Source organism: Halichoeres trimaculatus, unplaced genomic scaffold (genome assembly GCF_033239565.1).
Source record: "Halichoeres trimaculatus isolate MK-OKI-2021-1 unplaced genomic scaffold, fHalTri1.1 fHalTri1_scaffold_23, whole genome shotgun sequence".
NCBI classification, from domain to species: domain Eukaryota; kingdom Metazoa; phylum Chordata; class Actinopteri; order Labriformes; family Labridae; genus Halichoeres; species Halichoeres trimaculatus.
The window spans coordinates 23,592,284-23,604,869 of record NW_027437201.1 but is presented as its reverse complement, the minus strand read 5'-3'; the positions used below and the strand labels follow the sequence as shown (position 1 = coordinate 23,604,869).

The window sequence follows — 12,586 nt, the reverse complement described above, 5'->3', positions numbered from 1 at the left end:
AAGGTGAGTTTCATCTACCTGTTGTTCTCTCAGCTCATGGGATCAAAGAGGAGGGAGCCAAAAAATTGTTTCTGAGTCACAAATTCAGAGGGTCACTGAGAAACTGGAGCAATTTAGGAGTGACGCCGGAGATGGTCATGTGACTTCCTGAAAATAATACATCAACTAAAGGCGCACACATCAGCAGGAATGTCAAAGGAACCATGTTCGTAAAATGGTAACAAGGCACCTGATTGGTCCTTTCTGTGAGTGACATCATCATCAGGAGTGAGCACCTGAAGCAGGGATCTGATCATGTGACGCTGCTGCGTGGACGGATTCTCGGACGGAAGGTCAGCTCAGGACTCCTCCTCCTCAGTGTCCCATGATGTGGTTGATGTGACCCTGAAACCATAAAATATTGCTGTGATGCCTGTTTCCCGTCACTGAGCGTCATCATGACCTTTGATCGCTAACAGGAAGTGTTACACTCACCGGTTCTCCTCCAAGACACCGGGGGCAGCAGAGCACAGGTCTAGGCTGAACTGCATTCTCTTGCATCTACAGACAAAAACATACAAATACACAATGACACAAACAGGTCAGCAGCTCCCAACACACACTGTCATCACTGCTCATCCCCAGCTGGTGAGGATCTGAACTCACCTGTTGTTGCTGTTGTTGTTGTTGCTGATTGGATAATGTAAAACTGAGCGATGTTTCCATTGGACAGTCAGCTGACAGAAGCTCCGCCTCCAAACACACTCTCTTCTGAAAAACAAACACCCTAAATGTATAAAATAGTAAATTTCTGTAATCTCATTTCTAACACTTAAAGTTATTTGTTTTTATTTTGTAATATTTGAATGAACAGAGAAAAAGTTCTTCTTTAAAATTCTATTACCACTGAATGCATATTGAACGTCTGCAGAGTGTTTTTGGCTGTACTCCATGTCACACTTGCTCTGGCAATGTAAATGTAGTTTGTCATTCCATTAAAGCTTTTTAAACTTAAATTGAGAGACAAGGAGTTACAGGAAGAGAGACAGATGAGATCAGACTCTGGACTCAGGTGTGTCTGAAGTCAGACTTTGGTCCACTCACCTGTATTTATTAGAAAGGTGTGTAACATGTTGGAATGTAAAGCTTCATTTAACAGCCTGCAGCTAAACACAGTTACCTGAAGAACACAAACTAGCTACCAGAATGATACTAACAATGAGAACACACACACACACACACACACACACACACACACACACACACACACACACACACACACACACACACACACACACACACACACACACACACACACACACACCTCTCTCCATGTGTCCCCTGGTTCCAGTCTCCGTCTCTTTAGGATGTTAGCGCACTGCATGCTAACAGAGAGCTAACGGTTAGCCTCTCAGAGTTTCCCGCTCAAACTGAATCAGTCAATGGATCGATCGCTTTGTCCGACCAAACTTTAACTTCTGTTGATCGCTCGCTCTGCTGTTGCCTCTTCTTCTCCTTGTTGCTGTTGTTGACCGACCTTCTGCTGACCGGCAACTCCAAGCTAACAGCAACTACATCGTCGCTTCCGGAACTAGGCCTCCGGGACATTTCAGAATAAAAGAACAATAATAGCGATGTTAATTATGAATCCATATGAATTTAGCTACTAAATTTATTACTGTTAAAAAATATGACTGCAATTATTTTTATAGGTCAATAAAGTGAGCTAATTTCTCTGGTAGAGTTTATGTCACAGAGAAATATCCACTTTAAGGAAATTAATGTTAAAACTGAAATATATGAATGTGTTCCTAGAGCACAATTATTAATCTAAGTTACAACATGTTTTTAAAGAGCGACAGAAGAAAACTGGCAAGTTATTAAAAAATTAACTTTAATTATGCCACGAACATTATTCAGAAGAAAAATAAAAGTTTCAAGGGTTAATACAAAAATTCAAAGTACAAGATTTGCTGAATAGGGCTGGAAAATAATCTAATTGCGATTATTTTGGAGCCATATTGCGATTGCGATTAAGCATGCGATTTTTAGGGGGGATGTGTGTCTTCTACAATATTCACTTAACACAATACATCATTCTGTAGTATGACCAACACAACAAAGGATATTGTCAGCATATAAACAAGTCTTTCCTGTAGGCCAGGCCTACATGATGAAATGAGATGAATTTATATGAATGATGTATCTTTAACTATTACAAACACAGTTGAATATTGACTGATTGATTTAACTTCAAGCCTTGTAGACGTGTCATAAAATTATCATTAATTTCCTTATATTAAATCAGAGTAAGGAACAAAGCACTGCAAAACAAGAGGCCAGGTATGAACAATAATCTGAAAAATCAATAGTAATCTTCTCTTCTATGAGTCTCACACTAAATAAAGTGCAGAACTGTAAATAAAAACAAAGTTTTGGCTCAACTCCTGAAATATAACACTTTAATATTTAATATATACTGTGTACATTGCTCTCAATTTGTTTCTGCTTTTTCATGTCATCCTTCCTTTGTCCAAAAAACATACTATGTGTAATTTTATTGTTATTGTATTTTCTTCCAATGCATGCTGCTACCTTTTTACTTGCCCTGTACTGCTGCAATACTTGAATTTCCCCTCTGGGGATCAATAAAGGATTATCTTATCTTATGTATACTTGTGGATTACACTTTTTAAATGCACTTTAAAACTTTTCTATTTTTTTAAATTGCAGCCTTTGCGATTTGAAAAGTGCATTGTATTACATTGTGATATCGATTTAAACTTGATTAATTGTTCAGCCCTATTGCTGAACAACCCTTTAAGTACACAGATTCAGTTTTAAGAAGTGACTGATCGTGTTTAAAAAAAAAAAAAACTTTTATTATGATATATTGACACTATTTTGAAAAGTTATTTCCTGTCCCTGAAATAGAATTTCCGTAAATTTGACGTCCCACGTTGGAGGTTCCCTCCATTTCAAAATGTGTGACGTCACTACAAAGGTGTCCTATCAGAACGAGTACAAACTCTCACGAGATTTTTTTTAGAGCCAGGTCCGAGAATAACACAGATTTTTCTGATTCAACTGTGTTTAAAAAAGTTTAAATCCTGATACTCACATTAGAGATTTATAACTACAGAGACTCTCAGCCACACACTGCAGAGGGCACAGAGTAGTCTGTGTAGTTCCTGCAGTTACAAAAAGTGACCACAGGGTGGCATCAGAGTGACGATAACAGCCCATAATTGAAACTAAGGCTCTCAACACAAACCTCGTCCCATTAAAGACCAAATATTAATATAAAACACCAGCGTGTTAAAATGTGGAGAAAGAGAGACTTAAGAAACATTCAGGTTTTAATAAATAGTGAATTGATTAAAAAATGATCCTCGTCATGATAAAGAAAGAAAACGCTGCAGAGTGAAATCAGTCATTCTGCTGAGACCTCAAACCTGAAAACCAAATAAAGATTTAATCTGGGTTCATTTAAAAGTTTGTTTCAGTTTGAGGTTATCAAGGTCAGCTTTTCAGGAGGAGAGGGGGTGGGCTGCGGCTCCATCTCTCCTGGGTTTCTGTTAAACGAGTTGAAAGTGAACAAACGGAGCGAAAGAACAAGAAAAGAGAAGGAGGAGAACGACAGAGTGAAGGTCACAGAGTGCTAAACGATGTTTAGATGGAGGAGGATCCCTCAGGGCCTCCACACCTCCGTCATCCCCCCATCCTAACCCCATCACTCCTCCATCATCCCCCCTTCTTCATCATCCTCCATCATCATCCCTCTTCTCCCCAGTAACCCTGTCATCCCTCCATCCATTGTGCCCCCACTCCTCTGTTTCCCCCTCCTTCATCCCTCCATCACTTGTTCCAGATTCTCTTCATGTAAAATCATCCTGAGCGGAAAATTTCTGTCCCAGAGGCCGAGAACACTCAAACGTCTTCATCATGTCCTGCTCACAGCTTCCTCCCTCCTCTTCCTCCTCCTCCTCCCTCTCAGCTTCCTCCCCTTCTCCTCATCATTCTGATTTAATGTAGTTAACTTTACCTGCTGGACCAGAGGTGATCGTCACAAACCTCCTGTCCTGACAGAAACGCCGTGAAACGAACGTGAGGCCAGAGCCAGAGAAAGAAATGAGAGAAAGTAGATTTATGTCCCACAACATAAGTAACACACACACACACACACACACACACACACACACACACACACACACACACACACACACACACACACACACACACACTAACACACACACAAAGCTTGTCAGCTGTCAGTCACACAGAAATCAATGAAAGTGTAAAAGGCTGTTAAAGTAAATTTCATCTGAGCTGAGGGAACCAATTAATGTTCCCTGACTGTGTGTGTGTGTGTGTGTGTGTGTGTGTGTCAGAGCGGCTCCTACACGTTAAAAATCATGATTAATTTTCAAAGTGATTAAAAAACGTCTAACTGTGATAAAATTGATGCTGTGATGTCATTCCTGGCTCAGCCAATAGGAGGCTGTCACAGGTGATCACCTGGTGTGATAGAATCTGACTGTCAGCTGTTTGAGTCAGAACATTAGAGAACAAGTTCAGTCTCAATCAGTACACTGAGTGTGTGTGTGTGTGTGTGTGAGTGTGTGTGAGTGTGTGAGAGTGTGTGTGTGTTTGATTGGCGGCTCTGACAGCTCAGTGATTGATTACCCTCCAACCAACACAGTCTGACATGCAGACCCACCACAGTGTGTGTGTGTGTGTGTGTGTGTGTGTGTGTGTGTGTGTGTGTGTGTGTGTGTGTGTGTGTGTGTGTGTGTTAGCAGGCTCTGTGAGCTGTGAAGTCTCCATTACTGTGTGAGGTCATCAGCCGGGGGCGGGGTCAGGGGTCAGATGACCGCCCACGCAGAATCAGTTCACTGACTGTAAGAAACCCCGACAGTACAGTTCTGTAAGAGTGAAGCTAAAACACTCAGAGCTCCCCCTGCTGGTTGGCTGCAGTAAAGATTGTGACCCTTTCGTCTGTGGGTGCGTCTCAAAGCTCCAAAGTTCCATCCTTCCCTCCTCCACTTGCGTCGTTCACTTGCGTCTTAGTCCCTCCCACCAGAGATGATGGAGAGATGAGGAAATGAAGAGAGGAGAGAGGATGGAGGAGATTTGTCTTTTCTCTCATTAAACTCCGTTGTGTGTTTGTGAAGTTTTATGTAAAGTCTGAGCTGCTGCAGCGTCCAATCAGAGAGTGATATTCCATATGGAGGCGTGTCTGTCAGTGAAAAGACTTCCGCAAAGCCGGCCCTCGTGTTTCCTCGATCATAGCTCCTCAGATCAGTCTCCTCCATCCTCTCTCCTCTCTCCTCTGAGCCCAATTATCCCTTTGGGACAGTCTTCAAAATGGCGACTGGGAAAGTACTTCCGGAGGACGGAGGAGGCACAAAGTTAACGCATTGAGACGCACCCTGTGTAACAAATGGTTGAGGTTGCAGCCATATTGGCCACACTCACAGCTATACGGCGCCTGTCAGTCATGTGAGCTGAGCTCTGCCTCGGAAATTCAAACAGCTGTGATTTGCTGTCCTAAACTGTGTCTGTGCAATACCAACTCCAACCAGCAGAGGCGCTGTGAGAGATCTGAACTCTTTAAAAATTACAAAACATTAAAGTTAAAAAACAGAAAGGTTAAAAAATCAGAGACAACAAAGTGAGCTGAACAACAACCTGAAGACTATCCAGAGTTCACACACACACACACACACACACACACACACACACACACACACACACACACACACACACACACACACACACACACACACACACACACACGGGGCCAAAATCAATGAAGAGGAACAAGTTCAGCTCAAAGTCAACAAGAGGAACAAAAACAAGTTTACCAAGAAAAAGACAACTCTACTAAAACCAATCAGAGTACAGGACTTTGGTCGTCACGGCAACTAAATGATGCTCATTAAAAGAAGACACAGCACTCCTTCCTCCCATCTGACAGAGGGGAGGAAGGAGGAGAGATGAGGAGGAAAGGGAAAGAGGATGAGAGAGAGAAGAGGAGAAGAAGAGGAGGAGGAGGAAAGGGAGGGGAGAAGGAGAGAGAGGAGGAGGAGGAGGAGATGAAGGCTTCATTGATTTTCTGTCAGTTTGCTGCAGAGAGAAAAAAGGAAAAGCTGTTTGGCCAAAATGTTCAAATAACGTCTCAGAGGAGCTGGAGTGTGCGTGTGTGTGTGTGTGTGTGTGTGTGTGTGTGTGTGTGTGTGTGTGTGTGATCACAAACATCACAGCAGCAGAGCAGCAGAGGAGTGTGTGTTCTCTCCTGATAAACTTAATTAAACTTTATTGCTGTTAATTGATTTCCTCGTTAAAGCCCCACACAGAAGCCCCGCCCCCTTCATCCACACTCCCTGAAGACTGAAAGTTTCAGAGTGTTTACAGACAGAGAGGCTGTGTGTGTTACTGTACACACACAAACATACACACACAGACACACACACACACAGCAGTAAAACCACATAAGAGAACAAACCATCTGAACAAATCCTCTAAAGGTTTTTTTGTTTCTGAATTTAAATTTTTATTTTCATGACTGGAAATATCTACCTGTCTGTCTGCTCTACTTGTGTCCTGAGCTCTGCACCTGAGCAGGTGAACGTCCTTTCAGTTTGACCTCATCCCCTCTGCTCTCTCTGTCTCTGTCTGTTGATCTCACATGCAGTTCTTCTGTCGTCCTGTGGGGGGAGCTGTGGTTCCATTCATCACTCATCTGAGCTGTAGGTTAGATTAACTCTCTACAGAGCACCTGACTCTTCATGGAGCCGGACTCTCTCAGGTTAGAGAGGACTTCATAGAGCCGGACTCTCTTGGTCCAGAGAGGATGAACCTGTCAGAGACCAGGTCGGTCTGTGGGAAGGTTTTGCTGACTTTAATTTACAGAGTTTGTTAAAAAGAAGAGCTGATGTTTTTCTCTCTGATCCTTTGTTTTGTTTCTGGTGTTTAAAGTCTAAAAAGCGTAAAGTCTGATGATTCAGCCTGAGGACAAACTCGTCTGTCCCGTCTGACAGCGTCTGAACGCTGACGAGCAGTTTTCACCGTTTCACGTTCAAACATCTGAGCTTCTTTGTTTCTGACGACAGGAAACGGTGGAGCTGACAGACGGGGAGCGTTTCCTCTGAGAGACGCCGGCGTTTAGGGAACATCAACCAGAACAAGGAGGAACAAGGAGGAACAACATCGTGCCGCAGAAAGATGAAAGAGCAGCAACTCCAGCAGATCCAGACCTGCAGGGGGCGCTGTGAGGAGCGGGTCAGCTGTTCAGGGTTCAGGCCTTGCGGACTGAAAACTTTCAGGATGCTGCACAAAAACACACAAACAGAGAAAACACACACACAGACACACACACAGACACACACTGAGGATCAAATCGTGTCAAAGGCAGAGAGGAGGAGTGTTTGTCACTTTGACTTTAAGAGAAAATAAAACACACACAGTGACACAGAGAGAGAGAGAGGCCGAGTCCCACAGGAAACAGCTCTCTCGCTCTCTCTGTCTGGTTCATGTGATGTGGTCCTCGGACGTCCCGTCAGGGGACTCTGTATGTAAATCTGTGGTGACACGCTCAGTCAGACACGGCAGGAGGACAGGAGACATGAGGGCCAGGACACACACACAGATATATACACACACACTGCTTCACACTGTAAAAAACTGAAATTTTACCAAGTGTTTTTGTCTCATTTTCAGTAAAAATTGTCTTTTTATTCTTGATATTAGCCACATTCACCTGGGCAGTCCAGAAAAATGTCTGATTTCAAGTTATTTAAAGACAAAATGAGCTCTGAATTGCTGTAACGAGAAAAAAAAATCTGCCAGTGGAAGAAGAGAAATTTGATTGAAACTAGAAAAATATCTTAAAACAAGTATCATTTTTGTCTTTAAATAACTTGAAATCAGTCATTTTTCTGGACTGGTCAAGTGAATGTGGCTCATATTGAGTATAACAAAACAAATTTTACTGAAAACAAGACAAAAACACTTGATAAAATCTCAGTTTTCTGCAGTTTCCTGTTCAGAGGCGTTCGGTGCGGCCTGATCCTCAGTGAACTCTCAGAGTTTATAAATCCTCTCTCTGTCTCACCGTCCGACTCTGAGGATCAGGTTTTGGGTTCAGACTGGATCTGGACCTCTCCACCATCACCTTGAACACACTTCAGAGAGGGACCTGGAATCATCAGAGGACCTGGAAGAGTTTGGAGTCCAGGGACTGAGATCAGTTTGAGTCCAGACTCGTAAAAACGGAGAACAAAGAGCGAGAGCTGGAGCTGATCCACACTGTGTTTATCTCTCACACACACACACACACACACACACACACACACACACACACACACACACACACACACACACACACACACACACACACACACACACACACACACACACACACACATAGAGGCTGTGTTTTTGTCTCTTTTATTAAACATTTCACGGATGGGGCGCAGCTCTGTTGTCCAGTGGGTTTAGCGTGCGCCCCATGGACAGACGCTGGTTTCTGGTTTGACTCCCGGCCTCCACTTCCTGTCTCACTCTCTGCTCACACTCTCAGCTGTGTCCCAGTTCAGGGTCTACAGGCTTCAGATGACCTAACCTTCAAGGCCTGTGTAGACCATAAAGGCTGAACTAAACTAAGATGATCTGGTCCATGAAGCATTTCCTGTTTGTCTCTATCAGCATCGTGCAGCTCCGCACTCACCTGTCAGTTTATTACCAACGTTACATAAATCAGAACTGTTAAAGCTATGGTGTACTATTTGGAAGCTTTGTACATCTTAATAACACCGTTTATAGGGCTGTAATGGTCCAATCCACATAATATAAAGACCAAAAAGAACAAAAAAATCCATTCAGTATATCTGCTGCAAAGCTGCATACTAGTTTATCCAATCCTCTGTCTCCCTCGCTTCGCACCATCCCGCTCATGGTCCCACCTCGTCCTTCCCCACTACCCCTCTCACGTCAGCTAGCTGCTCAGCTACCGAAGCCTCATGGAGCCAGAGAAGACCGAAACCAGGAAGCTGTGACTGTTACCCTCCACAGGGAAGGGAAGGAAATGAAAAAGTTTCAAGGAAGAATTATAAGCGATACAGGTGCCAACAGAGACTGAATGTTGGAAAAAGCTGCAGAGGGATTTGGGACTGAAGACTGACGCAGAGACAGCTGAGTTTCTGTTGAACAGGTAATGACTTTGTTTCCCACAGTGGGAGATGTCAGCTGAATAACTCTGGTTAGTCTGAGCCTGTACTGGCTAATGACTGAACGCTGCTGGTCTGAACGGGTCGGCTCTGTCAATAGACGTTAGCATAAGTTAGCCACACATCTTTAGGTAAAGGTAAAGCCCCGCCCACAGTCGGCTCTGCTCTGGTTTTGATGGCGCAGGTCCAATTGAAAAAGCTCCTACTGTGTGTTACAAGGAGGATGACTGTTTGTTGCATTTTCTGCCGACTTCTTGCTCTGTCGGAGGGGGCGTGTTGTTAGGAGGCGAACGAGGGCGATACGAGCTGGGGGGCGGGATCTTGAAACATGGACGCTGCGTTTTTCAAATGTGTCTCATCAGCCAAACTGGGTTTCAGATCGTAGACACATAAACCAAACTCCCACATTAAAAAAAGATTGTTGTTATTATTATTATAATAATTGGTGAAGTATAAAACCACATTGTACATTTTCAACATCTGAATAAACACTGGGGGAAATTAGACCAAACAAAACTTTTGTAATGAATGAAAGCTTTTGTTTTTCAAAGAACTTAATTGATTAAATGTAATTTCCAAATTTTCTAGTATAAAAATCAATAAAAAAGTTATTTTTTAAAGATAGTTTAATATATCAACATGGAATTTATTAAGAGGATTGCTGCTCACAGTCGGCCTGAAAAGTTTCAATCAAAACAGAAAACTTTAGTAAAAAAAGAGAGGAGAGGATGCCTCTGTAAGTGAAAAACATTCAACACAGTATGTCAGCAGAGTGTGTGTGTGTGTGTGTGTGTGTGTGTGTGTGTGTGTGTGTGTGTGTGTGTGTGTGTGTGTGTGTGTGTGTGTGTGTGTGTGTGTGTGTGTGTGTGTGTGTGTGTGTGTAACCTAGTTTTGTTGGATGAACTGGCTGCTGGAGTTAATCTATGGATGGAGGTGTGGAGCCAAAACATCAGATTATAATCCTCTGAGGGAATTCTGCTGCAGGATCATCCTCCACACACACACACACACACACAAACACACACACACACACACACACACACACACACACACACACACACACACACACACACACACACACACACACACACACACACACACACACACACACACACAAAGCGCTGTCTGTTAGTCTGTCTTTGTGTCTGAACTGACAGACAACAAAACCAAAGGATCCAGAGAAAAGAAGGAAAACTGAAGGAAGGAAAGGAAAGAAGAGAAGGAAAGAAGGAAAGAAGGAGGAGAAAAGAGAGGACAGGTGAGCTCACGGTCACATGATCAGGGTCAGGTGATCATGTGACAATAAGCTCACCAACTGATTAAACATGAACCATGATTTATGAGCTGAGGAGTGTGTGTGTGTGTGTGTGTGTGTGTGTGTGTGTGTGTGTGGGTTTGTTCAGGTAAACTCTCAGGATGGCACACCTGAGAAAGGTAAACAAGCGACTGCAGAGGTCAAAGGTCAGCTGTTAATGAGAGACTGTTTATCGAGCTGAGAGTGCTGCAGAATCTGCATCAGGTAAATGACTCAGTGTGTGTGTGTGTGTGTGTGTGTGTGTGTGTGTGTGTGTGTGTGTGTGTGTGTGTGTGTGTGTGTGTAATTCCTCAGTAGCAGCCTGAAGGGTCAAAGTTCAACTTATAATGAAGAAGTTTACTCTCATAAATTAACTTGAAGATGAGTCCACGGCAAGTAGAGACAGACTTACTGAACACACACACACACACACACACACACACACACACACACACACACACACACACACACACACACACACACACACACACACACACACACACACACACACAGATCAATATAAAGCGTTTAATATCAGAGGAGGTTTGGTTTTGTTCAGTGTTTGGGTCACTTCCACACACAGCGAGGTCAGAACACAACGCTTTAATGAGAGGAGGAGAAACGACAGGACGAGGAGGTGCAGAGAGGAGGAGGAGGAAGAGGAGGAGGAGGAGGAGGAGGAAGAGCTGATGATTCAACAGCTGGTTCCTCTCTTTCTCTTCACAAACGTGAAAACAGAAACAGGACTAAGCCACGGAGGAACTCCTTGAGAAAGCTTGCAGCAAGATGCTAATGTTAGCCGCTAACAGCTAATCTCTACCTCTTAGGTGGGCAGGTAGCTCCATTAAAAGAGTTTTCTAGGCAGGGAAGTAATCAGGAAGAGACGAAGAGGAGGAGGGGATGAAGAGGAGGAGCTCTTTAGATCAGTCTAAGGGCCTCGGTGTTTGAAGGTTCACTCAGGAGCTCGTTAGCGACGCGTGACGTCATTAACAAGGATTCTCTCCCACGAAGATAAGAGCTCGTTAAGGATTCACATGACTGAAACAGATCAGAAAAAGACCAGAACTGGACAAAGAACCAGAATACACCAAGACCAAAGTCCAGAACTCTCAACAGCTGAATCTGCTGCTACTCCCTGGTCCCTGGTCCCTGAACCTGACCCTGCAGGTGTTCAGTGGGACCCTGGGGCCTGTGATGATTTATAATTAAACTTTGCTCTAACCTGATCTCATTTAATAACTGCTCCTCCTCGTCCTCCTCCTCCTCCTCTCTGTTCTCTCGCGGTGTCTGTGGTTACGGTGGTTAATGACGGCCCTCCCAGCATCAGGGTGTCGGGGTGTCGGGTTACGTTCTGATCATTTCCTGGTTAATGAAAATAATAACGACGGTAAATGTTTAAATTTTAACGCTGCGTCTGGTCGTTAGCTCACCTTCACTTTGATCCTTTATTCATGTCTGCGCTTTGATGGAGACCTTCACTCACTTCCTGTTAATAACCCAGGCTCACACTGGGCTCACACTGGGCTCATACTGGGCTCATACTTGGATCAAACTGGGCTCACACTGGGCCCACAATTGCTTTCATTGGACTCATACTGGGCTCTTACTGGGCTCATACAAGGCTCATACTAGGTTCACAATAGGCTTTCACTGGGCTTATACTGGGCTTATACCGGGCCCATACCGGGCTCATCCTGGGCCCATACCGGGCTTATACTGGGCTCATACTGGGCTCACAATGGGCATTAACTGGGCTCACAATGGGCTCATACCCAGCGCATACTGGGCCCGTACTGGGCTCACAATGGGCTGATACCAGGCCCACACTGGGCCCACACTGGGCTCACAATGGGCTTTCAATGGGCTCATACTGGTATCAAACTGGGCTCATACTGGGCTCACAATGGGCTGATACTGGGCTGATACTGGACTCACTCTGGGCTCATACTGGGCTTATTCTGGGCTGCTACTGGGCTCATACTTGGCTGACAATGGCCTCACAATGAGCTGATACTGGGCCTACTCTGGGCTTACTATGGGCTCATACTGGGATCAAACTGGGCTAACACTGGGCCGATACTGG

The 12,586-nt window shown here is 44.1% G+C and overlaps 1 protein-coding gene across 3 annotated transcripts in view; it reads right to left on the bottom strand.

The window, feature by feature from the left end:
- Positions 1–228: 228 nt before the first annotated feature.
- The window catches only part of LOC141785346 (uncharacterized), a 55,603-nt gene continuing 43,245 nt past the window's right edge, over positions 229–12,586 (bottom strand). For 2 of the 3 annotated variants that reach the window (XM_074663626.1, XM_074663627.1), the window contains exons 3-6: positions 6,671–7,311; positions 646–750; positions 475–540; positions 229–384 (exon numbers count right to left, since the gene is read on the bottom strand). In XM_074663626.1, coding sequence (XP_074519727.1) covers positions 339–384; positions 475–540; positions 646–750; positions 6,671–6,717 — 264 coding nt within the window. In that variant the 5' untranslated portion in view covers positions 6,718–7,311 and the 3' untranslated portion in view covers positions 229–338. Of the gene's footprint in view, positions 385–474; positions 541–645; positions 751–1,303; positions 1,566–6,670; positions 7,312–12,586 lie in introns of those variants that run through there. The other variant, XM_074663629.1, reaches the window with a different exon arrangement.